This window comes from Larus michahellis, chromosome 11, assembly GCF_964199755.1.
Source record: "Larus michahellis chromosome 11, bLarMic1.1, whole genome shotgun sequence".
Lineage (NCBI taxonomy): Eukaryota > Metazoa > Chordata > Aves > Charadriiformes > Laridae > Larus > Larus michahellis.
The window spans coordinates 2,278,172-2,305,508 of NC_133906.1; the positions used below are offsets into that span (position 1 = coordinate 2,278,172).

The 27,337-nt window shown below is 60.0% G+C and overlaps 1 protein-coding gene across 1 annotated transcript in view; it reads right to left on the reverse strand.

Moving 5' to 3' along the window:
• LOC141749860 (START domain-containing protein 10-like) overlaps nt 1-26,501 on the reverse strand; it is a 48,236-nt gene extending 21,735 nt beyond the window's left edge. The window contains exons 1-2 of the mRNA XM_074604087.1: nt 26,192-26,501; nt 16,285-16,525 (exon numbers count right to left, since the gene is read on the reverse strand). Coding sequence (XP_074460188.1) covers nt 16,285-16,359 — 75 coding nt within the window. The 5' untranslated portion in view covers nt 16,360-16,525; nt 26,192-26,501. The remainder of the gene's footprint in view (nt 1-16,284; nt 16,526-26,191) is intronic.
• Between the last annotated feature and the right edge of the window lie 836 nt (nt 26,502-27,337).

The following is a 27,337-nucleotide window of genomic DNA, read 5'->3' on the forward strand; positions in this document are numbered from 1 at the left end:
GGGCCGGGCAGCTGGTGATGCTCAGAATCTCTTTCTCTGCTCCCCTGTCGCTGTCTCTTCTCTGTTGGTCACCAGAAATTTAGGTGGCAAATGCTGCCAGGGAAACATTCCCCTGCTCCAACCAGGTGCGGTGCAACCCCCGCCTCGTTGCAGAGACAGATCCGCCAGCGTTTGCTGAGTCCCCTGGGGTGGCTTTTGTTCCCCAGCCTGGTGTCCAGCACTGAGTTTCCAGCTGCTGGGAAATTCCTGGAGTTTTCTTGGAGCTGAAAGTCTCAGGGGGAGTGGATCAGGGAGAGGGAGACAAAGGGCGGAAAGAGGCAAAAAAGACTGAGAAATCATTTAATCCACCATCAGGCCCCATCAAGAGCGGGACATCTGCCCGGCTGCCTCTCATGGGTGGTTTCAGAGGGAGCCTGAGGCTCAGCGAGGCTTTGCCATGGCAGAGCATCCTAACTCCCTGTGCCCCAATGGTGCCCTGTGCCCACGCGGCGTTACCATCCTCTTCCTCAGCCCATGCAGGAGGAATGAGCCCAGCTCGTGCTCTGCCTGGTGCTGGCAGTGCGAGGAGGTCAATGGCTCATGTCCCCTCCGCCCCTGCCAGCCCCTTCCTTGGCATGCCCGAATGACGGCAGGCGGTTGCTCGCTGGGAGCAGCCCCGGCCCTGCTCCGCATGGTGGGGGGCACCACCCTGGAGGAATAGTCTCAGCTCTAATCCTTGTCTCGATATTTGGGATTTAATCAGCACTGAAGTAAGTAGCTTTTTTTTTTTTTTTTTGCTTCTAAGGCAGAGAAGAGCTGCGACTCTGTAGGAATTAATTTGCCTAATTAGCGTCTTTGGGAAGCTCTCCCTCCCGTGCATGTTCTGCCAGGGGGGAATTTCAGGGCTGGGGGACCCACTACTGAGGCAGTGCGTGGTGGGGGGCTGCCCAGCGTGATGTCCGGACCCCCCCGCCTGCCGGGCCCGGGCAGTTCTGCCCCTGTGTCCCTGCAGGATCCGACCCGGGATGCAGACGTAGAGCATCATCCAGATGCCCAGCGCCGCAGCGGCATCTACCAGCCCCACGCAGTGCCGAGCCCGGCCGGCCACGGCGGGCACGGGCATCACGGGGCGGGGGGCCGGCTGAGGGGGGTGCAGGAGCGGGCGACTGACAGGGAAGATGAATGGTTTTAATCACACCGCTTACAGGGCACCATCTGAAGTTTCGTGTAAGTTATGATAGCGACAGTTTGCACGAAAATTGTATTTCCAGGCTTCATTGACTGGCTTAATGAGAATCTTTACGTGTCAGATATTAAATTAAGAAATTAAAGAGCTGTTTCGGTGTGTATAGACTCCTTCCCTCGCACTGAGCTGCTTCTTCCAGATCAATCAGGAACGCGCCTCTAGAAAAGATGGGAGAAGCCTTTGATTTTCTGTCACCGGGGAAGTGAATCTAATACGCGTTGGCACCTAATTCATGTTTTATTAAAAGGCATGAGGTGGATGCTGCCGGCCCCCGCCTCTGCCCACTGCCCTCTCTCCGCCTGCGCAGCTCCGGGAGGAGGGAGCATCACTGGCTCTGCCATCCTCGGGTCCCTGTGCCACATTGCTGCCACCCCGTATCCCAAACGCCGGCATCCCGGGGCTCAGGTGATGCTAACCACCAAGAGGGTGCAGGGTACTGCATGCCCTGGCCGCTGGGTTTTGTTCTGCTAGCCAGAGGTTAAGGTCAATTTGGAGAAACCCATGTTGGAATTACTAGGTTGGAAAATATTGCTGCTCTCCTGCGGTGCATCCCTACTTTCGTTTCTGTACTGGCTGAGTTCGTCCTGAATTCCCTGGTCATTTTGGTCTTCCTTCAAATTTTGATGGAAATGTGTACTTGGACAACAACTCAGTAGCTGGGTGGAGTGGAGAAGATGTCACGGCCACAGGGAGGGACTTGAATGGCTGGCGGACGGAGCGTGCTGTGGTCGCCAGCAGGCTCTCGGTCATGGTGAGCAGGAGTCACATAGTGGAGCAAGGTGGGAGCAGGGAATCACTTAACACCACACCATGGACACTGGAGATAAAGACCCGGAACAAAGATGCGGGAGAGCAACGCCTGGGGCAGGGACACCGGAGAGAAATACCCCAGGGTGAGGGCACCCAGGGACACAGGGGATAAATGTCCCCATTTAGAGGCACCCAGGGACACCAAGGATAAGTGCTGTCTTTCAGAAAGACCTGGGGACACTGGAGATAACCCCTGGGGCACAGACATGCTAGGACAGTGCAGATAGACTGGGGACCCCAGTCAGCTCGGTATGGTTGGGTAAGGAGTCCAGCTGGGATGTCACCCTGTTTCCTGATTCACTTGGTCCCTGCAACATGTCACAGAGGAGCCCGGGACCACCTTGGCCCCTGCCATCATCTCAGGTGTTCCCAGGAGTGGGACAGGGCCATTGGGCTCTCTCTGGCCAGGAGGATGCTCGGGTGAGCCCCAGGCCCTGGCAGTCAGCGTGTCTGGATGGGGTCCTGCTGCCTGGGTGCTCTCCAAGTCCCCTCGCCGTGTCTCTACCTTCCAAAGTCGAAGGCAAGGAGGAGAAGGCGAGGAGAAGGCCGTCATTGTTGCAAACTGTCTGTCACAGCAAGAAAAATCACACCTCCAGGCCCCTGAGCATGCCATCCATCTTCGGCTCCCTGCACTGGTCCCGGCTTCTTCTTGTGCGGGTAAAGTTTGAGTAAACAGCTTAATTTGGCACTAATATGAGCGGAGACATCGTTCGTGGTGTCAACTATTGATTTGTGTCCTTATGGCCCCATCAGTCATTCGGGCTTTTTCATTTTTTGATATTACAGTCGGAATAGATAAACCTCCTGGCAGCCCTGGGCTGGGCGTGCTGTGCCCGTCCCCAAGCCCGGTGGCCGGGGACCCCGTGTCACCACGGGAGGCTGGTCCTGGTGCTGTTAGCCCTCTCCCCACTGTCGCTTGCAGTGCTGCTCCCACTGGACATAGGTGGGTGCTAAGGGGGAGGTGGGGGGCGCTGGAGCCATGGTGGCCCCTTCGCTGAGGATGTGCTACCAGGATGCCTGTGGGGTCAGTGCCCTGAGGACCATTGCCTAGCCAGGGTCAGGAGCAGGACAAGGATGGGGTCAGGACTGGGATCCATTGGCGCCATTGTCCCCAGGCGATGACCAGGCTGGCCGAGAAACCCCGTGCAGTCCCCGCTTCCATCCCCAGCGCGGCCAGGCACAGGTACCAGCCCACCCCGGCAGCTGGGCACCCCGCTGGCCCTGCCAAAATGTCTCATTAAAGGGATTTGCGGGGCTGCCGAGCTGGGCTGTAATCTGGTGCTTACCCTTCATTTGTTCCAGCGTCTCAAGCAGCCGGCAAAGGTCGTTGGATCTTTAATTACGCCGAGGCAAGCGGCGGGGCGCAGCAGGGAGGAGGAAGGACTGCGGGCAGTGGGCAGGCAGCCCGAGAGCGGCAAGAGCATCCCGGCTAACGAGGGAAATGCTTTCTGCCCTGGGGACCCCGGCAGACGACATGAGCCATCCTTGTGCGGCATTGTGGCTGCGCAGCCAACCCATCCCCTGGCTGCGCAGTGACCGCAACCTCGGCTGGCATTGCCACCCTTCTTCCTCATCTCCCTCCTCCTCCTCCTCTCCCAACCCTGCTCGCCTCCCTCCTGCTCCTCCCATGCTGTGGGACACGATGGGAATGCAGCCCTGGGCGCACAGAGGTGGCTGGGCACATATCTGTGCACGCTTATGCACTCTCAGGGCATGCAATGTCCATGTTTTGGGGCATGATCCCCCCACCCTGGGCAGGTTTTGGGGCCAGAGCTCCATGGGGCATGGAGAGTTGTGCCTGCGCCAGGCTGAGCGGGGTGGCTGGAGCTCGGCTAGGACACGCCAGAGTCCCCAGCTGGCAAAAACACTGGGACATGCCAGTACCTCGTGTACCCAAGGGCGTGTGTGTGCTCCCTGCCTGCAAATGTGTGTAGGATGGAGGGGACGAGTGTGGGAGCATTGTAGGGGTGTGTTTGTGTGCCTCGGTACTGAGGGTGGGCTGTGGGTGCGTGTACATACATCTCCCAGGGCTGACTATGCACACATGTGTGCGTGCACGTGTGTTCGAGCATGTGGGTATGTTTCTTAGCGCTGAACGCCCCCAGAGTAAAGGATGTGCGCGTATATGTCGTGCATGTGTGTGCAGCAACACGCATGCGGGATACAGGCTGCAGCACACGTGTATGTGCAGGTATCTCCCGGGGAGATGTGTGCGGACACCGCGTGTGCATACACGTACGCGAGCTCCCGTGTGCGACGGCTTGGCGCTCGCAGGACACCGTGCGTGTGTGCGTGTGCCGAGCTGTGCAGCGCCTGTGTGTGCTGTGCGAGAGGGCTGGAGGATGCCGCGGGGTTGACAGGGCTCCGAAGAGCAAGTGACAGCAGGAGGGGAAGTAAAGAAAGTCAAACAATTATCCCTCCCCTGCGCGCGGAGCCATCCCGCTCCGCCACGGTCATTAATGGACTGTCATATCCCGCGCTGACAGGTGGGGATTGGCGCCTGACACAGATTGGCAGGGAACAAGGCACTCCGGGGCTGTGGTCTTGGGGTGACAGGCAGGGACCGCGGCCAACGCTGCTGCCTCCCCCTGCCCACACCCTCTGCCTGGCTGCAGCCCCCTGCAACCGGGGGGGTGACACTGCGCCTGGGTGCCCGGGGAGGCTCAGTGGTGATCAGGGAGGATGCTCTAGAAATGGTAAGACTGAGGCAGAGGATGGTCCAGAAACAGTGATGTCAAGGCAGAGGATGCTCCAGAAATGCTGGGCCAAAGCAGGAGGGGGATGCTCCAGAAATGCTGGTGCTGAGGAGGGAGGATGCTCTAGAAATGGTAAGACTAAAGGAGGGGGATGCTCCAGAAATGGTGATACGGAGGCAGGGGGATGCTCCAGAAATGGTGATACTGAGGCAGGAGGATGCTCCAGAAGTGCTAGACTGAAGCAGGAGGATGCTCCAGAAATGGTGGGACCGAGCAGGATGATGCTCCAAAAATACTGGTGCTGAGGCAGGAAGATGCTCCAGAAATATGTTCCAGAAATATGCTCCTGCCTGCTGGAGGAGTGCAAAGCTCTGCCACCCACCCTACGCTGCCGGGAGTCCCTCCAGCCCCAGGTGTGCCCCCAGGGCCGGCTGCAGCCTGAGTGACAGCCTGTCGCGCTAATGAGCCCCCATAGCAAGCGGGGATGGCTGACACCCGCGGCCGCCTCCTCGGGCCATCCCTGGGGGCTCGCCACCATCAGGCACTGCTGGAGGAGGTCCGGGGCGAGGGGGTCTGACACCAATGCCATCCTTTCTCCTGAATGCCAATGGGAAGCTGCTTGGGTTTTCCTGACCCCAGACGTTTTGGGGAGACGATCGTGCTAGAAAACACAACAGCTCCAGGACATGCAGCCACGCTGCCCAGGGACACGCTGCCTCCCCAGACCCATGGTCCACGGGGACCAGTGGGACTGGTCCCAACCACCCTGGGCAGGGCAGAAGGGGATGGAGAAAGGATGAGCCAGGCCAGGGCTGCAGACCATGGTGGGCACTGGGCACTCAGAACTGATTCTGGAGCATCCTTGTCGTGCCACAGCATCATCCTCCTGCCACAGAGCCATTTCTGGACCACCATCCTGCCTCAGCACCAGTATTTCTGGAGCATCCTACTGCTTCGGTCTCACCATTTCTGGAGTGCCCTACTGCCTCAGCACCAGTATTTTTGGAGCATCATCCTGCTCGGTCCCACCATTTCTGGACCATCCTCCTGCTTCAGTCTATCACTTCTGGAGCACCCTCCTGCCTCCGTATCACCATTTCTGGAGCATCCCCCTGCCTCAGTCTTACCATTTCTAGAGCATCCTCCCTCCTCAGCACCAGCATTTCTGGAGCATCCCCCTCCTGCTTTGGCCCCTCATTTCTGGAGCATCCTCTGTCTCGGCATCACTGTTTCTAGAGCATCCTCCACACAGTGTCACCACGTCACTGCAGCTGTGTCCCTGGTGCCAGCTCCAGCATTTTTAATAGCAAGGGGCCCATATTGTGTGTTCGCCTATCTCCTATCTCTCTTCCTTCCTCCCACATCCCGGCTCGCTCGCTCCCTTGAAGACACACGCGCCTAATCCGCTTGTTAGCCTATCCCTTCATCTAAAACCAATATGCAGCTGAATGCCGGAGATAATTAATTGATCAATTAGATAGAGAACTGCCTGTGCTCGTGGCCCGGCACGCACGAGGAGGGGGAGGCTGTGCCAGCGCACCTGCCAAGGCGATTCCCCAGCACGCGTCCCGTGCGAGCGGGCGCCACGATTCCCACCTCGTCGTGCTCAGCGTGTGCACAGGGAGCCCCGCGCACCCCGGCGTGCACGCACAGGCTGCTTTCCGAAGGTGCTGAGCTCAGGGCGACGTGCACCACCGCATGTCCCGCACCCCGCACCCTGCCTTCATTCCCCCGCCGGCTGCAGGGTCACATCCACCGGGGTGCCACCGGAGGGGACAGGCTACCAGTCAAGGTGACCACGGGGCACTGGCAGCTTGCAGACCCCCGGCGCAGGGACAATGGCAGGTGCAATGGGGACCCTCCATTGCAGTCCACTGCCCTGCTGTCCCCCCCACAAGACCAGCTTGGACATGGGCAAGGGACGGGGCAGTGCCAGGCAAAGGGACACCTCGACACCGTGCTATCCACGCTGTGTGACACTGTGACACCATCTGCAAAGCTGCGGGGTGTCTGCTCTGCTCCAAATCTCACCCGGGGGGCTCCTGCCTGGCTGAGCTGGACACCCCCGGTGTCCTCCCTGCCCCCCAGCCCCCCCCCCAATCTCCATGGGTGCTGCTGTGCCTGCGTGCCCCCAACCCCCCCAGAGCACGGGGTGGGATGCCAAGCACCTTGGGGGGGGGCCCAGCTGGTAGGGTGGGTGCCCCAGCACCCAGATGGGATGGTGGGGGGGGACAGGCAGGGCTGCGGGGGAGGCAGGGCGCCGCGGGGAAGTAAATAATGCAGCAAACCCATGTCTACCAACCCCCTCCTCCCCGGGCTTTGAAAAGCAACACATTACCCTGATCTCCAGACATGAGTTTTTGTCACCAAACAGGGTGATGAGGAGACTTTGAAGCAAATACAAACACCGGGAAAGGGAATACATAAGAAGAGAGTCGCGTGTTCTCTTCAGAAAACAATTGCGATGTCAACTACGCGGAGCAGCTCCACGGAGGTGGGGCGGGAGAGGGGGGGAAGCTGCTAACCAGGAACCTGACAGCCCCAAACGCCGGGAAATTATCATCAAAATAAAGAAATTCTCCCTTTGCTGACAGTGCTCCGGCGCCTTCCCCATTCCGGGCTGCAGGGAGCCTGGGGTGTCCCTTTCCCTCCTCCCCTTGCACCCCGGGTGCTGCGTGTGCCCCCATCCCCGCGTCCCGGTGGGTCCCCATTGGTGGCATTGCTGGCCCCAGCTGGGGACACGGAGCCCCCGAGCCTCCCTGCGCCCGCTTGTGCTTTGCACGCGTGCGAACACCGCTTTGCACGCTCGCGCCCTGGATGCAGCTAGCTCGCCCAGCTCGCACGAGGGCTCACACCCTGCACACTCACACCCCGCACACTCACACCCCGCACACACACTCACACCCTGTGCACACACTCGCCCCTGGCACACTCACTCGAGCGCTTGAAACTCACACCCGGCACACTCACACCCCGCACAACTCGCACCCTGCGCACACGCTCACACCCGACACACTCATTCACCCCCCCGCGCGCTCATACTCCGCGCACACACTCGCCCCCAGCACAGTCATACCCTGCACACTCACTCACACCCTGCACACTCACACCCCGCACACTCACACCCCTCACACCTTGCACACCCCTCATGCTCACTCACACCCCACACACTCATACCCCACCTACACTCACACCCTGCACACTCACTCCGTGCACACTCATACTCCGCACACACACTCACCACCAGCACACTCACACCCCACTCACACTCACACCCCTCACAGTCACACCTGGGACACTCACACCCCTCACACTCACTCACACCCTGCACACTCACACCGTGCACACTCATACTCCGCACACACACTCACCACCAGCACACTCACACCCCACTCACACTCACACCCCTCACAGTCACACCTGGGACACTCACACCCCTCACACTCACTCACACCCTGCACACTCACACCCTGCACACTCATACTGCGCACACACACTCACCACCAGCAAACTCACACCCCACTCACACTCACACCCTACACACTCACACCTGGGACACTCACACCCCTCACACTTACTCACACCCTGCACACTCACACCGCGCACACTCATACTCCACACACTCACTTACCCCCCGCACACACTCATACTCCGCACATACACTCACCTCCAGCACACTCACACCCCACTCACACTCACACCCTGCACGCTCACACCATGCACACTCATACTCCGCACACACACTCGCTCCCAGCACACTCACACCCCACTCACACTCACACCCCTCACACTCACTCACACCCCACTCACACTCACACCCTGCACACTCGCACCGTGCACACTCATACTCCGCACACACACTCACCCCCCGCAAACTCACACCCCACTCACACTCACACCCTACACACTCACACCTGGGACACTCACACCCCTCACACTCACTCACACCCTGCACACTCACACCGTGCACACTCATACTCCGTGCACACACTCACCCCTGCACACTCACTCACCCACGCACACTCACACCCCACTCACACTCACACCCTGCACACTCACACCGCGCACACTCATACTCTGCACATACACTCACCCCCAGCACACTCACTCATGGCCCACGCTCACTCACACCCCACTCACACTCACACCCCTCACACTCACTCACACCCTGCACACTCACACCCAGGACACTCACACCCCTCACACACTCACACCCCACACACTCACTCACACCCCACACACTCACACCCGGCACACACAGGCACCCCTGGCACACTGACTCACACCCCGCACACTCACACCCCACACAATCACACACCCCCCACACACAGGCACGTGCGCTCGTGCCCCGTGCTTGTGCTCCCACCTCACATGCCATGCCCCCTTCCCGCCCCCCCCTGCAGTCCTACACACGCCCTACCTGGGTGTTCCCCTTTCTCCCTGCCAGCCTCCTTGAAGCGGCATAAATAAATATCTATCGGTATATGTATATAAAGGCAGCGCTATATATAGCACGGGGAGATGTTATCATTTTGTGGCAGGTCCCTCTCTGCGGCTGCCAGCTCCTGACGGATTTCGCTTGGGCATTTAAGGTGCCTTGGTAATTTGGGCAGTAATTTTGGGGGGCGGTGTCTCCAGCTGAGGCGGGCCCTGCTGGCATGCCCTGCGTGGGAAGGGGCACCCGTCGCGTGTCCTCGGGGAGCTCAGGGCAGCCCCCAGGAGCCCAGCGTGGGGTGCTGCCCCCCATCCCCTCGGGGAGCTGGGGGAGGGCTGTCCCTGAGGGCTCTGAGGTGCCTTGGTGTGAGGGTCCTGCCACAGGGACCCCTGGGAGCCTGAGGGAAGCCGGGGGGGGCCACCTTTGTGTGGCAAACACTCGCCTCCTCGCCTTCAGGTGCACGTGCAGTAATGCTCCGCACGTGCACTCCCGCCCCGTGCGCACTTGCAGGGCGTGCACACTCACCCCTCCCTGCACCAGTACTCCCAATCTGCCCATCTTCACCCCCTGCACCAGCATTCTCGCCCTGCTCACACTCATTCCTGCAACGAGCACTCCCTCTCTGCTCACACTCATCCCCGCCTGAGCCCTCCCAATATGCCCATCTTCACCTCCTGCACAAACACTCCCACCCTCCTCCCACCCGTCCCTGCCCCAGCACTCCCAACCTGCCCATCTTTACCCCCTGCACCAGCACTCCCACCCTGCTCACGCTCACCTCCACCACAAGCACTCCCTCTCTGCTCACACTTGTTCCTGCACCAGTACTCCCAATCTGCCCGTCTTTACCCCCAGTACGAGCATTCCCGCCCTGCTCACGCTCGTCCCTGCCCCAGCACTCCCAATCTGCCCATCTTTACCCCCTGCACCAGCACTCCTGCCCTGCTCACAGTCACCCCCTGAACGAGCACTTCCACCCTGCTTGCACTCGTCTCTGCACCACCACTCACCCTGCTCACACTCACCCCCTGCACCAGCACTCCCAGTCTGCCCATTTTACCCCCAGTACGAGTATTCCCGCCCTGCTCACGCTCACCCCTGCACCAGCGTTCCCAATCTACCCGTCTTCACCCCTTGCAGGAGCACTCCCTCCCTGCTCACAGTTATCTCCATCATGAACACTCCCACCCTGCTTACGCTCACCCCTGCACCAGCATTCCCAATCTACTCATCTTCACCCCCTGCACCAGCACTCCCGCCCTGCTGACACTCACCCCCTGCACGAGCATTCCCAATCTGCCCATCTTTACCCCCAGTACGAGCATTCCCGCCCTGCCCACGCTCGTCCCTGCACCAGCGTTCCCAATCTGCCCATCTTCACCCCCTGCACCAGCACTCCCTCCCTGCTCACCCTCACCCCCTGCACCACCACTTTCACCCTGCTTGCACTCGTCTCTGCACGAGCATTCCCAATCTGCCCGTTTTACCCCCAGTACGAGCATTCCCGTCCTGCTCACGCTCACCCCTGCACCAGCGTTCCCAATCTGCCCATCTTCACCCCCTGCACCAGCACTCCCTCCCTGCTCACCCACGCTGCGCACACCCTCCGGCCCTGCGCGCTTTCTACACTTATCCACACCTCGCACACACACACGCACACACCCCCCCCGCCCCACCTCTCAGGAGGGCGCTGACGGCCTGCGTGCGCACTCGCACCCACCTGGCACCGTCACACCCCCCGTGTGTGTCAGCCACCCCGCACGTGAGCCCACCCTGCCCACGTACCTTACACCCTGGTGCACCCTCGGAGGCGCCTCCTGGGCACGACCAGACACCAACAGCCCCCAAACGCACCCATCCCCATCCCCACAGCTCCGGGCACCTCTCCCCGCCTTCCCGTACCCCTGGACCCCAAACCTTGCTCGTGCCCCCCCCCCCCCTCCACCATGGGGGCACGCTGTGGATCTGGGCACGCCGGCACGCTCCCCCACGCACCCCTGCTGACGCCTCTCCCCGCTCTGCTCATCCCCCATCCACCCATCCATCCATCTGTCCACCCCCTCATCCATCCATCCGTCCGTCTGCCTGACACCTTCCCGCGCTCCGAGCTGGGCACCCTTCTCCTCCCTCTTTATCTCTGGCTCCCAGCTGCTTCTCGCCCCTCCCCGCCGCTCCCTCCATCCCTCCTTCTCCCATCCCTCGCTCCCGCAGCCTCCCGCCGCGGTTATCGCTCCCTCACACGCATCCCTCCTCCCTCCCTTCCTCCTTCTCCTCATCCTTTCGCCCCTCTCGCCCGCTCCCCTTCTTCCTTCTCCATCTCCACCGCTCAGCCCCCTCCATCCCCGCATTTCTCTCCTTTCCATCCCTCCCTCCTTCCACCACCTTCGGGCCCAGCCTCGACGCTGCCACCCCACCCGGCCGACGTGTCCCCCCGTGTCCCCCGTGCTCACGTGCCCCTCCGCGTCCCCGCGACGCCCCGTTTTTCCCCCGCTGCCGCAGCCTTTAAAGTTTCAATCAGTGCTCGGCGGGGAGAGGCGGGGAAGGCTGCGCCTCCCGCTCCCAGCCCCGCGACGCCGCGCTGCCACTCCGAGCGCTCCCGCCTTATAAATTTTACATTATTACCCTCTTTAAAGTATATAAAATAACTATTCATAAATTATTGAGGGGGAATTTAAAATACTACAAATGTTTATAAATGTTTATCAAGAGGTCTTCAGAAGCGAGCGAGCGGAGCCTGAGTGACTTCCCACGGCTGGCAGGAGCACGGCAGCCGCCCCGTCCCTGCCCGCGGGGGGATTTCCGTGGGACCCCCAGCAGGAGATGGGCACGGGTTCCCCCCAGCCGCTTTAATTCGTGTCCCCATGGATGGCGAGGAAATAATTATCATCCGTGCGCTGCCTCCTTCTGCCAGCAGCGCTCTGCATCCCGGCAGCCCTGGCCCTTCCCATCGCCTGCTGCTGTGTGACCCCACTCTGGAGCCGTTCCTGCGCAAGGGCAGGTGGCCTGTCCCATTGGGGACATGTCCTGTCCTGTTGGGGACATGTCCTGCCCTGATGGGGACACATTCTGCCTTGCTGGGGACATGTCCTGCCCCACTATGGACATATCCTGCCCCAGTGGGGTCATATTCTGCCCTGCGGGGGACATGTTCTGCCCCAATGGGGACAGGTCCTGCCCTGTGGGGGACACCTCCTGCCATGCTGGGGACATGTCCTGTCCCCCTATGGACATATCCTGCCCTGCTGGGGACACATGGTGCCCCACTGGTGTCACATCCTGCCCTGCTGAGGACATGTCCTGCCCTGCTGGGGTACACGTTCTGCCCCACTGCAGACACGTTCTGCCCTGCAGGGGACACATTCTGCCCTGCTGGGGACACATGCTTCCCCACTGGACACATGTCTTGCCCCACTGGGGATACATCCTGTCCTGCTGGAGACACATCCTGCCCCACTGGGGTATGTTCTGCTCCACGGGGGACACATCTTGCCCCACTGGGGACACGTCCTGCCCTGCTGGGGAGATGTCCTGTCCGGTGTGGGGAAATGTCCTGTCCCTCTGGGGCTGTGTCCTGTCCAATGCCTGCTGTGTGCTCAGGCCACGGGCTGGCTCGGGGTCCCCAGCGAGGGACCGAGTGGTGCACGGGCACAAACACCCCTATGCACACACGCAGCTGTGGGTACATGCACGGACACCTGTGCACACACAGTGCCAACCTCTTTGCACCCAGGGCAGGGACACGTCCCCTTGGGCAGGGTGGCACACTGCAGGCAGCCAGCACCTTTCTCATTACTGATGGCATCCCTGGTGACCCTGGTGCTGGCTCAGCCTCGGCACAACTGCTGGCACTGCCTGGCCAACGCTGGTGCCTCCAGGGCTGCTGGAACCCCGCAGTGCTGTGGGAGCAGCGGTGTGGTGGCACTGAGCCGTGCCATGGTGCTGGTGGCACGCAGGATGTGATGAGCAGGACCTGGCCAGGGCTGCCCGAGTTGTGTGGCAAACAGATGGGCCACGGCACAGACAGCGGCTTCATCACCCGCCAGTACGGGGCCTGGCACTGACACACACAGACGGCACAGGGCAGCTAACATGGCATGGCATAGCACAGCAGGTATGGCACTGCCAAGCTTGGGCAGCCTGCTTGGCACGGCATGGCACAGCACTGCAAGGATGGCACCACTGAACATGAGCAGCCTGCATGGCATGGCACAGTGTGGCATGACATGGCACAGCCCTGCAGGTATGGTACCTCCGAGCACGGCCAGCCTGCTCGGCACAGCATGGCACAGCGTGGCATGGCACAGTGCTGCAGAAATGGCACTGCTGAGCCTGAGCAGGGTGCACAGCATGATATGACACTGCAGGGATGGCATCACTGAGCCTGCTTGTCACAGCATGGCACAGCTTGGCAGTGCACAGCACTGCAGGGATGGCACTGCTGAAAATGAGCAGCCTCCATGGCATGGCACAGCGTGGCATGGCATGGCATGGCACTGCCAAGCCTGGTCAACCTGCTTGGCACAGCATGGCACAGCGTGGCATGGCACGGCACTGCTGAACGTGACCAAGCTGCACAGCACAGCATGACACTGCAGGGATGGCATCACTGAGCTTGGGAAACATGCTTGGTGTGGCAGAGCATGGCATGGCATGGCACGGCACGGCACGGCACGGCACGGCACATCCCTGCAGGGAAGGCACTGTTGAGCCCAGGCATCCGGCATGGCACAGCCCTGGCACAGCCTTAGCATGCCGGCTAGACCAGCACAGTGACCCTGCACACCTTCTGCCCCTCTTCTCCAGGAGCTCCAGGAACCAGGATTTGCCCACAGGCAGGGCGTCACTGCCCGCTGGGTGCCACGCAGGAAGGTGCCCGGAGGTGGGATCTACCAAACCACCTGCCCAGGCGACCCGTGACCAGGACAGCCGTGTCCCTATGCAAGACACAAGCACATGCCACACACTTGCTGCAGGACACGGACACGACCAAGTCTATTGCAAAAAACACAAGACTCTGGAGGTGTCCTCTGGTGTGGCCACCACGGGAAGCCCAGCGCAGCCTGGAGACGGTGCCCACCATGGGTGGGACCCACCATGGGAGCTGTGCCCACCGCAGGGTGGCAAAGGAGCTCTGCCGAGTGTGCCCAGCTCCTGCGTGGATGCTCGGTGATCCTACAGCTTCCAACAGGAGCTGCCTACAGGGATTGTGTTTAAAGCGCCGGCTGATTGGGGTAATCATGGGAGCACAGAGTGCATTAGCTGCGAAGGTTTATAAAGGGAAATTAAAATAAAATTGGATGTGACAGAAAAGTACATGGAAAATTAGTATAAGAATATGAATATTTATGGCCGCGGGAGCACGCACGGAGGAATTGCTCCTCTCTGCTCCCCGCCACCCTCCTGCCCTGGGCCTGGGGCAGGTTGCAGGGGGCAGCACCCCGCCGTGGGGCTGGGCATGCTGCGGTGGGGACACTGCGCTCCCATCACCGCCAACCTGCCTTCGGGGGCACTTTGGGGGTGAGGGTGGCTGTGGCGTCCCAATTGCATCCTCGCATCCCCGGGGATGTCTACAGCATCCCGGTGCTGGTGTGGGGGTGCTTCCACTGCCATGGTGGCACGATGGCACGGGGACGGGCGCCGCTCGGGAGCAGGGCTGGTGGCAGGGAGGAGGGGTTTGGCACTGCGTGGCGCTGGCACGCGTCGAGGCTGCTCAGGCAAGAATTAGGGCAGTAGGACAGGGCGCAGGCTGCCAGGGTGGCAGGGCACCGCTCTCCTCCTGCCCGCTGGGGCTCTGCCCACCCACCCACCCAAGCTCCAGCAGGGTTTGCACTGGAATCCGGCACCGGATGACAAAGATGCCACCACCCTGCTGGGGATAACACACTTCCCTCCCAAACCCATCCGGAGCAGGGGGCTGCCCACAGCATCCCTGCCTGCCCGCCCGGACCAGGGGGGCAGCCATCCCCCCCGTCCCCTCCCGCTGTCACACTTAGAAGCCATTAAAATAATTGAATGCTTTAAATATTCAGCGCTCGGGCTTAAATATTCATCAGCGAAGTTATTCTGATTGCTAAACTGCATCAGCGCAGGCTGGGAAACGGCTCCTCTCCACGGAGCTCCCCCCCCACCCCTGTGCGCAGCCCCGCGCACCCCCACCCTCACGTGGGCACGCACGGGCACGGACACACGTGTACACACACATGTGCATGCAGAAACACACGTGTATGCATGCACGCACGCGGCTCTGCGTAGACACATACATGCATGCACACAGGGAGAAGGGCGCACGCAAACACTCCCAGAGCGGGTGGGCGCGGGCACTGGGAGCAGCGGGGGGCACTGGGAGCACGTTTAGGTGGCTGGTTTGTGCCCCCCACCCGAGCTGTCCTCCCCAGCGATGGGGGATGCTGCCAGCCCAGCATCACCTTCAGCATCCCCCATCGCTGCCCACCCTGCCACCGACAGCCTAAATCCCACCCCAGGGATACGCTGGGATTGTCCTCAGCACCCCCAGGCACCTGGCATGGCCCAGGGCACCGCAGCGCTCGCCTGTGCCGAAAACATGGGAAATCTGCTGTGTGATGTGCCCCCCGAGTAATATTTCTGGGCAGGGGTGCAAGACCTGGCAGCTGAGTATCCCTGAGCCGCCGCTTGCGTTATTTACGTGTTTTTACAAGGGGGAAAGGACAGATTAAGGATTGATTTGTAAAAAAATAGTAGCGAGAGACTGTCTGAAGCTGAGCTCATTGCCTGGGTCGGCATTGCTTTGAACCCCCCCTGCCCACCGCGGTGGCTCCCCACCGGTACCCCAGCCCTCGCGGTGCTGCCAAGACGTGGCATGCTGGGGACAGGCACGGAGCGGTGCCTTGGAACACGAAAGGAGGCTTTGCTCTCATCTCCGCCGGGCTGATCCACCCAGCTGGGCCCGTCACAGCCGTATCTTTAGTCTTCCCACTGGATAATCCTCTCCCTCCGGCTGGCTCCTGGGGGGGACGCTCCCCCCCAGCCCTGCAGCCGCGGTACCACGTGTCGCTTGCCCATGTCATGGCGAGATGTGCCTGGTCTTGGCCATAGCACCCTGCCCTTGGCTCTGACAAGTGGGTGATACTCCGATTTACCTGCTGTTGTGTATTTTCTTGGCCTCCAGAAGCTGTCCAGGATGGCCTGAAGCGGGGTGTGAGGGAGAAGAGCATCAGCAGAGCCGGCGGCAAAGTGGGACCTGCTGGGAGCCCTGAGAGGGGTGAGAGCTCCGCCCCACGCTGGGGCTCTCCAGCTCGTCTCGTCTTCTGCTGAGGTTGACAGCACTGTGGTATAATCTTCCATTAGGGGACAAAACATCACTTCTCAATGCCTTTGTTCCTGGAAAAGAGCAACTCGGCTAAGAGAAGAGCAAGAGGAGGAGAATCAAGACCTGATGTAACCCATGGCTGGGAGCAAATGATGCCCTGAAAAGAGGAAAACAACTTGCCAGCGGCAGTGAAACCTCTGCCACCCTCCAGAGGCAGGTGAAACCAGAGCCAACACTCGCTTTTAAAAGGATTTGCCTTCTTCACTGAGATGCAGGAGCTTGTGGGGAGCCTACACGTCCTGGCCTAGGCGGGCACACCGGTGCTTTCTCCACCTTCCCATCCAGAGTCTCCCAAGGGGCAAGATCTGAAGTTCAAGCTCTGGTGGAACCGGCGAACCAGTCCGTCGTGTGAAGCCTCGGAGCCACCACCAGCCCCTCCAGCGAAGGTCTGCAGCCACCCCACCACCTTCCTGGGCGAAGCCTGCCAGCGGTCTTGCACCCACAACCCTCGTGCCGGGTGTCACCAGGCAATAAAGAGCTTTTGCCTTTCAGACGGGATGCGTTTTCTCTCCCAGCAGGCAGGGTATGACACATGGGTGCTGGTGCAGAAGTGCCTTCCCGCCTGCACATGGGTGCTGGCATATGCAGGCACCCGGAGAGGTGGAAACGACCCCGGCAAAGCTCTGCAAACAGCACTGATAAAATTGTTCCTCAAATACCGTAAAGCAGGCTTAGGTTTAAGCAATCTCGCTCCAAAGACGGCTCCCCGCATACATTTCGCGGGCTCGAGCGGCATCGTTAATCCCGAGGAATCATGTACTTTGCATCCGCATTTGCCATTCAGATGTGCAGCGCAGCCGTCCCGCGCCGGGGCTGGGGAGAGGGGGCTCGGTGCCCCCCTGCCATGCTGGGGCTGCCAATATGCCGCCGGCCCCGGGGTGTCCGCATCCTGTCCATGCCATGGACCCAACAGCACAGCGGGAGCCGGGGCTGCCTGCTTCCCCCACGCGGCTGCCAAGCACTGGGAAGGAGACGCTGGTTTATCTGATACGATTTAATCAGCCCTATAATTAGATTAATTTGTTGATTTGATAGCAACCCATTTCTCGCCGTTAGATTTGTTTATGTGTGTTTTATGCATCGGTTTGGCAAATAAAATAGGAACTGAGGAGGTGGGAAAGTCCTTCCATGTGCCCAAGCTCTGCTCCTATAAAGAGCTCTGGCTGGAGATGTGCGTCCTGGGGCCCTGCTGGCTCCTGGTGTGGGGCAGGAATGGGCAGGGAGGGGCAGGAATGGGCAGGGATGGTCAGGATGGGCAGCTGTAGGGCTGCCGCCGCAGGGGGAACAGTCTGCCATGGGGAAGGCGCATCCCTATGGAGGTAGCCAGGGGGGATGGGAGTACCCAGGATGGTCCCCGTGGCAGGAGGCACACCATACCCTGGGCTGGGCTTAGGGGACTGGCTGCAGAAGTCTCCCCGCTGCCCTGGGGTGTTTTGCAGACCCCAGTTCTGCTCGCCGAAGGCCGTTGCCTTTTGGTTTGAGCTGGCCTGAACCCACTGCATCGTTTCCCTTGTGTCAGCAGAGCAGCTGCGGCCGGGCGCACCCCACCCACCTCCCTGCATCCTTGAAGCAGCATCACCTTAAAGGAAAAAAAATAAAAAACAACCCAAAACTTGCTTGTTTGAGGAGGAAGTAGATGGGCTGCGGAGTGTGTTGCGAAACAGAGGATGCTCGTGCCCGGTCAGCGAGGCAGGGGGAAGAGAAGGCTTGGGAAAAGCTTTGCTGGCCCCTCTAGACTTTGTTGCTGGCTCCTCCAGCCAGGCAGCGTGGCACAGTGGCCAGCTGCTGCTGGTGATGGATACGGATGGATGCGTCCCTCGTGTCGTCTTCAGCTATGGGCTATGAGCAGCCCCGAGCTGCTGAGTGCCCCACCTGCTCCCCACCAGGTCTTTCCACAAGGGAAGGGGCAGCTCCGCAGGGGCAGGATGAGTCCTGACCCTCCTCCTCCTCCTCCTCCTTGCTTCTCTCCCAGGGAGACAACTGCTTGGCCATGGTAGCCCTTGCCACTGTGCTTAGGGCCACCTCTGCGGCAGGTCATCCCTTTATCTCGCTGCCAGCGAACGTGGCATCGCCATTTGCCGGGCTGGCAACCGCTCCTTCCCGGCCGCCATGGGGTCAGGCTGAATTCCCGGGCTGAATAATTAAAATTAAAAATAATGATTTTGGAGAGGAGCACGGCAGGCTGGGGGAAGGCAGGCAGGAGAAAGGAAGGCAGGAGAGACGTGGAGCGAGCGCGAAGGTTTGCTGGAGAAGCCAGAACGAGGAGCTCTTTGATGGGCAGCTCCTTTGATCAGAGATCTGAATATAGCCCTCACGTTTCCCCCGTGTGAGCCTGCCGCCTAATTACCAAACGGCAGGGCCGCTTTGAGCCCTCGGCACGTTGCCGTAATAGATTTCACCGCGTCCAGCCCAGAGAAGGACATCGATTCTCCCCACAGCTGCAGACTCATGCTAAACATTGCGTCCTATCGATTTTTTCTCCCCCCCCTTTCCCTTTTTCCTTTTTCTTTTTTTTTTTTTTAAAGAATTTTCTTTATTTTCATTAAATCATTAATCAGGGAGAAATCTACATTTTTATCATTTCTATGGCTGGAGAGGAAGAGAGGAAAGTTATATTGCCATAGAAACCGTTCCCTACCATTCTCAGCCTCAGAGCAGTCCCTCTTGTGCTGTCTCTTGTCAAAAGGCGTAATTGTTGCTCCTGATCTTCACTGCTCAATTAGCAGTGATGTCTCCCTTCAAGTTAATTGCTGGAGATGGGAGGAAGTAGGACAAATGTAACCTTTTAGATGAAAAGATCTCTCCCCCTGCCCCCCCCTTCCCTGCCTTTCCTCGCCTGCACGCACTCGAGGGCCCCTCTGCAGTGAGCTACGGTGCGGGGGAGGCAGGGCAGGAGTTGCGGGCTCCATCGTTTCCGCACAGCAGCGGACTGGGGACCCCTCCTCATCCTCCTCATCCTTTTCTTCATGGCAGGACCCCTCCTCTATTCCCCCGCCTTGTTTCCCTCTGCCTCTTCCAGCGGTGTCGCTGCCAGCTCAGCCTCTCCCCAGCCACCTCCATGCCGCTGGTGTCACCCACCCCAGCACCTCCTGGGCTGCGGCAACACTTGTGGATGCCCTGGGCTTGCTGGTCCAGCTCACATGGCACGGGCTCACGCTGTAGCAGAGCTAGGATGGCCCCTCTGGCACCACCACCATCACTGCTTGGGGGGTTCACAGCCATGGGGTGGCTGTTGGCCAGGAGCAGGGGGGACCCCTGCACATGCCCAGGACTAAAAACTGGTGGCAAAGCCAGTTTGCCTCTCAGGTTGCCCAGAGAGGTGGTGGTGACCCCACCCCTGGAGACATTCAAGGCCAGGCTTGATGAAGCTCTGAGCAACCTGATTTAGTTGAAGATGTCCCTGCTCACTGCAGGGGGGTTGGACTAGGTGGCCTTTGCGGGTCCCTTCCAGCCCAACACATTCTATGATTCTATGAAACAGGGCTGAGTGTGGAGGGTCTAGATGGGAAAACAAAGCAATGAGTCTTTCTTCTTGCAGAAATAAACCGGAGAACACCACTGCAGCTCACAAACCTGTTTGATAGGAGCCGTGACCCTGGGCAGGAGGAGAGCTTGGAGATGCTGCCTGGGCAGAGGGTTTTTTTCAGCCTCGAGGGAAGACAGACAGGCCAGGCAATACATTAAGGAGCAGAGAAGTGTGGCAGCTGCCTGTGCTTTTGTAGTCCAAAGAAGAGCCCTTAAACAACGACTAGAGTGTTTGTAAGATACAAATCACCCCAACCAGGCACCGTGTGGAGGTCACAGACCCACACGGTGCTGCCAAGTGTGTGCAGCAGCCTGGGCAGCAGCGGCGGGGACAGGCAGGGACGGAGTCCCAAGGGTCACCCCAAAGCGGGGACAAGGCATCCTGGACAAAGCAGTGGCACAGAGACCCCCTCCCCAGGTACCAGCTAATGAAACAAATGAGCTCTTGAAGCTCAGGACGGTGGTGAAGGCAACGGGGACAGCTGGTTAACAGCAGCAGATGGAGGGTGCGAGGGCATCTGAAGAGTTGCCGGGCAGCCAGGAGCTGGATGCAAGGAAAGAGGATGTCACCACCCACAGGGGACAAGGGGGCACCCTGTCAACCCTGGAAGACCACTGAGAAGGTCCAGGGTAGATCCAGCTAGCAGACGCTGACAGCAAGGAGAGCTGATATTGCCTTAGGACAGTCCTCTGCTCCAGACCTGCTGTCCCCAGCTGACTATTTTGGGTAATAACCCAATAATTGTGATGTCCCCAGCCATCCTGAAGCACCCTTGCTCTGGGGTTTTCTTGGTGGTGGTGGGATTGCGACAGCTGCATGCACCTTTGAGGGTTGTCCCCTCCTGCAGCAGTGACAGGGGAGAGGTGTCACCGATGTCCTCGGGCACCTCTTTGCCTTTCTGCAACATCTCACCTGCAAGGATCCCGCTGCTCCGAATTGACCCGAAGCAGGAAGAGCCCTCACTTCCCACACTGCCTTCACCTGAGCCGCATCATAGGAGGTCCCAGCTAACCAAGGACAGCCAGGACAGAGGGGACTGGGTGGAAGGAGCCTCTCATCCAACTTCTTTTTTAGAGCAACTCTGTCCCCAGTGCTAGATCCAGGCAGAACGACGGCTAGAAACTCCCCGAGAACACTCTAAGGAAGAGCTCACGTCGCTTCCAGAAGGTCTGGAGCTCATCTGAGAGAGACCCACGTCCTTCAGCCAGCCCAGGGCAGCAGGAGGCCAAGTAAAACCCTGCTCAGCACAACCAGCCCTCGTTAAAAGCAAAACCTTGCTGTCGCTCAGCAAATCAGTTGCCAGAGGACCCTGCCGAGAGGCAGATGAGCACACTGTTCATCCCTGCTCCTGCTCTTGGGTTTACAGCCAATGGAGCTGGCTCCTTAGTATGTGGGTAGACCTGTTGGACAGCAGAAAGGTTGGGATCGAGATGTGACGGTGGTGAGGCCAGAAGAAATTGTGAAGCAAGGGGAGCCCTCACCTTGAGATGATGGCAAGGGACATGGGCACTGCTGCTCACACCTTGAGCAGAGGCAGGAGATGCGCACTAACCCACAAAGCGATGGTCTCGACCGCCAGTGGGCTTGGCCCCTCTGGCTGATCTCCTTCACCGTTCTGCCGAGTCAGACAGTAATTACTCACTTTCATCTCAGGGAGTGGGGATTGGGGGAGCCAATCTCATAAAGCCAGAACTAGGTTACTCTCCTGGCTCCCATCACTTGCAAGATGTATTGCTGAGCAGATCTATCCTCAGAACCTGCTCTGTGGCAATCTCCAACTTCCTGGCCCAAGGCCACCATATGTCTGCTTTGGATGCTGCTGGACCAAGCTCCTACTGCTCCAGTGCGGTGTGCCCTCCTCCTCCTTGGTTTGCAGATTCATGAGAAGAACCCACCCCACCACTGTTTATCAGTCCTGGGGCCACCTCGCAAACACTGCCCTGGCCTCCACCTTCCCTAATGTCTGGGATGCTCCTTCTGTAACACAGGAGATGCTCTGGAAAGTCATTAAGGCAGAAAAAAAAAGCCACGTGAGGCTGAAAAGAGGCATTTTGGGGGCTGAGCACATGGAGGAATCACTCGAGGATGCTTCCCTGCGTGGAGGAGCACTTGCTTGGCCCCTTGGCTCCGGAAGGCACAGAGGAGCAATTGGCAAGCTGGGGCTCAGCTCCTGCTTCCCTTCCGCTGGATGCAAACAAGCCCTTAACATTTAAGCAAGTGCCTCTGCTTGTGGAGACACGCGGGGTGCCGAGTGCGCTCTTCAGCACACCTTGTGACTCAACGCCCTCTGCGAGAAGGTCGGGGAGGAGGATGGCGGGGAGAAGAGCACCCAAAGGCACCGGGTGGCTCCTCTCCTGGCGGCGGAGGTGAGGGTGCCCGTCACCCTGCCGCCCGGGCCCCACCGCTGTCCCCCCGGCTCCACAGGTCCTGCCACGGCTGCAATTAAAGCTTGCCCCAGAACGCTGCATTAATGTCAGGTTTGCATCTGATTTCCCCTGCGCCAGGTAAGGAGGGGCCGGCAGGCTTGGAGAAGGATCACACGTGGCAGCTTTTAATAGAAACCCGCCCGCCTGTCACTGGCTTCTCATCATTCCTCTTGAAACATTTGCTAATTACCAACAAGCCGGTGTTTGCATTTTGGGTGTGACGTTCCCCTCTGCAGCCCGTCTCCCCCTCCTCCTGGTCCACATCCAAGCCAGCAGCAGTGCTTGGGGGGCCTTGGGGAAGGTGGGACTTGCAGGGTGGGCTCCAGAAGGGCTGGTTCCTTCTGGTGATGGACCCGGGGGTGGGTGGAAAATAGCTCCCTTCAGTTGTGCTCTCCTCCCAGGCACATCCCTTCCTGTTTTTGGGGAAGGATGGCTCCTCTGGAAGTGTCTGGAGAGTTAAATCTGATGAATTGGGACTTTGGGATCACACCAGCCACTGCTTCCCACCCTGGTGATGCTCTGCTGGACCAGGACATCATGGCCACCAGCTCTGCCTGGGCAAGACGTGCACCCCTGCACCAGGGTCAGCCTGGTGCCACTCATCACCCCTTTGGAGCCTTACCACGGGTTGTGCCCAAGCTCCCGAGGACATCATGACTTGAATGATGGCACACGTCAACAGCTCTCGTCTCCCAGCTGCTTTCTGGGGACATGCCACCTTTTTCTCCCGTGCTCTGGAGGGCTGGGAGATGACGAGCATGGTGGGGCAGGGGTGGGATGGAGACCTGCTGCCAGCGATGCTTGGTGGGGACTGAGAGAGCCTGTCCTCAGGGGCTCTGACCCCATGGGACATCTCCTTCTCCTCTCACGCCGTGTTTGGGATCCCTCCTGGGGCAGCGTGAGCCAAGGGGCTGAGGGGAGGCGTGGGACAAGGGAAGACAGGATTGGCAAAGGGGCTGGAGGCTTGTTTGAGTGGGTCTCCCAGGGAGCTGCAACTCTGAACAGCCTCCTGCCCCTCTCTTACCCCAAGCACTGGGTCTCGCACGCTGCCCCATGGAGGCCACCCCCTCCTTGTGCCAAGTTTGCCGTGGCAGTGAGTGCTCAAGCATCACCTTATGGCACGCAGAGCCTGGAGAGCAGGGGATATTTGCTGAGCCCAGTTCCACCATTCCAAGTGCAGGAATGCCACTCGGGACCCCCTCCCCCCACCCAAGCTGGGGTCACCTTCACCCCTAAGGGTTCCTCCTGGTCTACGCCAGCCCCGGCAGGTCCCTGCTCCCCTGCACGTCCCAGCTGCACGCAGAGTCCTGTGTGTCTCCAGCGGGTTACTACCCACGGGGTCTCCGGTGGCTCTGAAATGCTCCTTTTACCCCACTACAATCTGCTTCCCTCCTCTCCCCGGCACCAGGGATGGTGATGGGGTGGGAGAAGCAGGGGAGCTATACGGGAGACATCCACACCCCCCCCCCCAACCCCCGCCAACTTTAACCCACTCGCCTCTGGAATGCAGAGGCTGCCGTGGTGCTGGCGGTTGGAAAGGGGCCAAGGCAGGTGCCTGGCTGGCCCGGGGGGAGCCCACCCGGCATGGGGAGAGGCACCCCAAGGCACCCAACTCCCCGCGGGCTGGCCGGCTCCTGCTGCCACCTGGGTGAGTGACAGCTCCCAGCCCCCCCCCCAGCCCACCTCCCCCCCTTGTCAATCCACTGGGGAATTATTTATCCTGACAATAGCAATTGTCTGCACGGGCCCTTCCCCCTCCCCAGCACCTACCCCAACAAAGGAAATCATCCTGATATGAAAGGGAAAATTAAATTACCCCAATAAAGACTTAGTGCTGCTTTAATGACATCACCAGACTCAGGCGCTAATTAGCTGAGTACAAAGGAAGCTAAATGTGAAAACGTGAATTTTTGTTCCCTTTTCTCCTGTCGTAGAGTCTCGAGAGTGGGAGTCTTGGCAGGCATGGCAGGAGGAGATGCTCCCGCCCGGCCAGGCGGCTGCGGGCGTGTGCCAGGCTCCGGCAGCTGGGGGGAAGAGCTCCCTAAGGTTTTGGGAGATGCCTATAGCAGCTGGGGCCCGTTTGGATCCAGCCTGGGATCCTTGGGGTGCCAATACTTCGATCCTGCTCCATGCATCCCTGGCCACCACGGTCTGCCGCTTGGCCTTGGGCATGCAGCTGCACGCCGCGCTCCTCTCGCCCAGTTCATGCATCCACACACCTCGCGTGGCGTACTGCACTGCACCGCTCACACCTCCCACAGAGAATGTGCACTGCATGCACACGTCTCCCTGCACTGCACGGCTCACACCCCCCATGGTGTTTGTGTACCACTTCCACGCATCTCCCTGCACTGCACCGCCCACACCTCCTGCAGTGAGTGTGCACTGCGTCCACGCATCTCCCTGCACTGCACTGCTCACACCTCCCATGGTGTGCGTGCACTGCATGCGCACATCTCCCTGCACTGCACAGCTCTCACATCCCACAGGGAGCATGCACCGCATGCACGCATCTCCCTGCACTGCACCGCTCACACCTCCCGCAGTGAGCGTGCACTGCATCCAAGCACCTCGCATGGCGTACCGGACTGCACTGCTCACATCTCCCATAGTGAGCATGCACTGGATGCACGCATAGAATCCTAGAATTGCCTGGGTTGGAAGGGACCTTTCAGATCATGTAGTCCATGCACTGCATGGCTCACACCTCCCATAGTGAGTGTGTGCTGCATGCATGCATCTCCCTACACTGCACCGCTCACATCTCCCGTGGTGTGTGCACTGCATGCATGCATCGCCCTACACTGCACCGCTCACTCATCCCACAGTGAGCGTGCACTGCTTGCACACACCTCACGTGGTGTACTGCACTGCACCGCTCACACCTCCCATAGCGAGCGTGCACTGCATCCACACACCTCACGTGGTGTGTACCACACTGCACCGCTCACACCTCCCACAGCGAGCGTGCGCTGCATGCACGCATAGAACCATAGAACCGCCTGAAAGGGACCTTTCAGATCGTCGAGTCCATGCCCTGCACCGCTCACACCACCCGCAGTGAGTGTGCACTGCATTCACTCACCTCGCATTGCATGCTGCCGCACAGAGACTTGCAGCTCACCGCGTACGCACCGCATGTCACGTCGACGTCGCACGCGCGGGCTGCACCCGCAGCTCACACTGCACACGCGGCACGGCCGATGACACTCACCCCGTGCCCGACGGCACGAGCCTCGCACGCTTGGTGCGCCCACGTCTCCCACGTGCTCTGCGCGGCCGCACACCTTCACCGTGCACCTGCCCGGCGGGAGCAGGTGGCTCACGCTGCACACTCCGTGCGTACAAACCTCACACCGTGCGCACACACCTCACACCGTGCGCAGCGCATGGCCCCTCGCCCCAGCTCCACATCCCCTTGCTCTGGGCAAGCATCTGCCAGGGGAGGGTGTCCCTGAGCCCAGCCTGTGTGACCCCCAGGACAGTGCCAGCACCTCTCTCTGAGTCGTGCCGGAGCCGGCCGCCCTCCTTTCTCCCCAAACCCCGTCAAGGCATCATTTCTGTTTGCAGCTTGCAGGCTTGGCCGCCTCCTGTGCAGGCAGCACACACTGCCGTGTCCCGTCCTCCCCCGCCCCAGCATTGCTACAAACCCTTGCCCTGGGCAACCTGGCCCACAGCACTGGCAGCCACCTCGGCACCTGGCATCCTCCCGGCCATGGACTTACCGGTGCAGCTATGCCGATTTTCATCCGGTCCCGTCTGAACGGTGACAGCGCTGAGCAGCGCGACAGCCCCGAGCAGCATGACAGCCCCAGGGAGAGCCGGCAGCATCTCCGGAACTGCTCGATCTGGGGGTACCAGCACTGCGGGGGGACCCCGCAAAGGGCCAGGGGATGGCAGGCCAAGGGGACCTACAGCAAACATGCAGCGACCCCCAGCCCCATTGCTGCCCCATGGCACCAGAGCATGCCCAAACATCCTCCCGGGATGGGAAAATGGGGATGGAGGAGGCATCTTTGCATCCCTTTATTTGCCTCCGTATTTAGGGCTGCTTTTTCCCATTGGAGGTGCTGCTATATTTAATCCCCCCCCCCCCGCCCTATAATTTCTGCCTCTGTAGGGCTGTGGCGATGCGGAGGGGACTCCAGCAGAGGCACCAGAGCTGCCCGCAGGCGCCGGGAGGCCGAGCAGCAGCGCTCCCGCTCCCGGGAAGCAGTGTGTGTGTGTGTGTGTGTATGTGTGGTGGTGGTGGAGGGGGGGGGCTGCTAATACTTAAAGCCTCATTTTAATTAAAGCTTAAATTATCCAGAAAGCCAGGATATGACTGCTTTCACCCAGAACCTCACCCCAGCCCCTCGGTCGGCACTCACAGCCCCTCCCCAGCACATGGGGCAATCTCAGGAAAATGGAGGGTGGGAAGGGGGGCATGTATTGACCTCTGCTCCTTGCAGGCTGTTCCCTATCGCCTGCCCAGGCCTGGCTGGCAACAGAGTAACTCTGCCCCAGTTGCTCACAGATGTCCCTGAGGGATCTTTGCTCCGCTCCCCCCACCCCGGAACGCCCTGGGCAGGCAGCCCTGCCTGCAGCCTGGCTGCTGGCTCCGGCATAGGGTGGCACTGCTGGGGACCAGCAGACCCCCCTGGGGTTGAAGGGGATGCTGGTGTGTCCCCCCAACCCCGCTCCCCCTGCCTCCCATTGCTGGGGCTCATCCGAGAGGGATGGGTGCGAATGCCTCCGTGCCTCCTTAAAATGACATAGCCGGTCTCCATGGCAACTCCGGTCTGCCTTTCGCCTCAGACCAAGAGCATCATCTGCTCCATCATCCCCGCAGGCCAGGGCCCGACGTCGCCGGAAGGGGGCTGGAGGGGCAC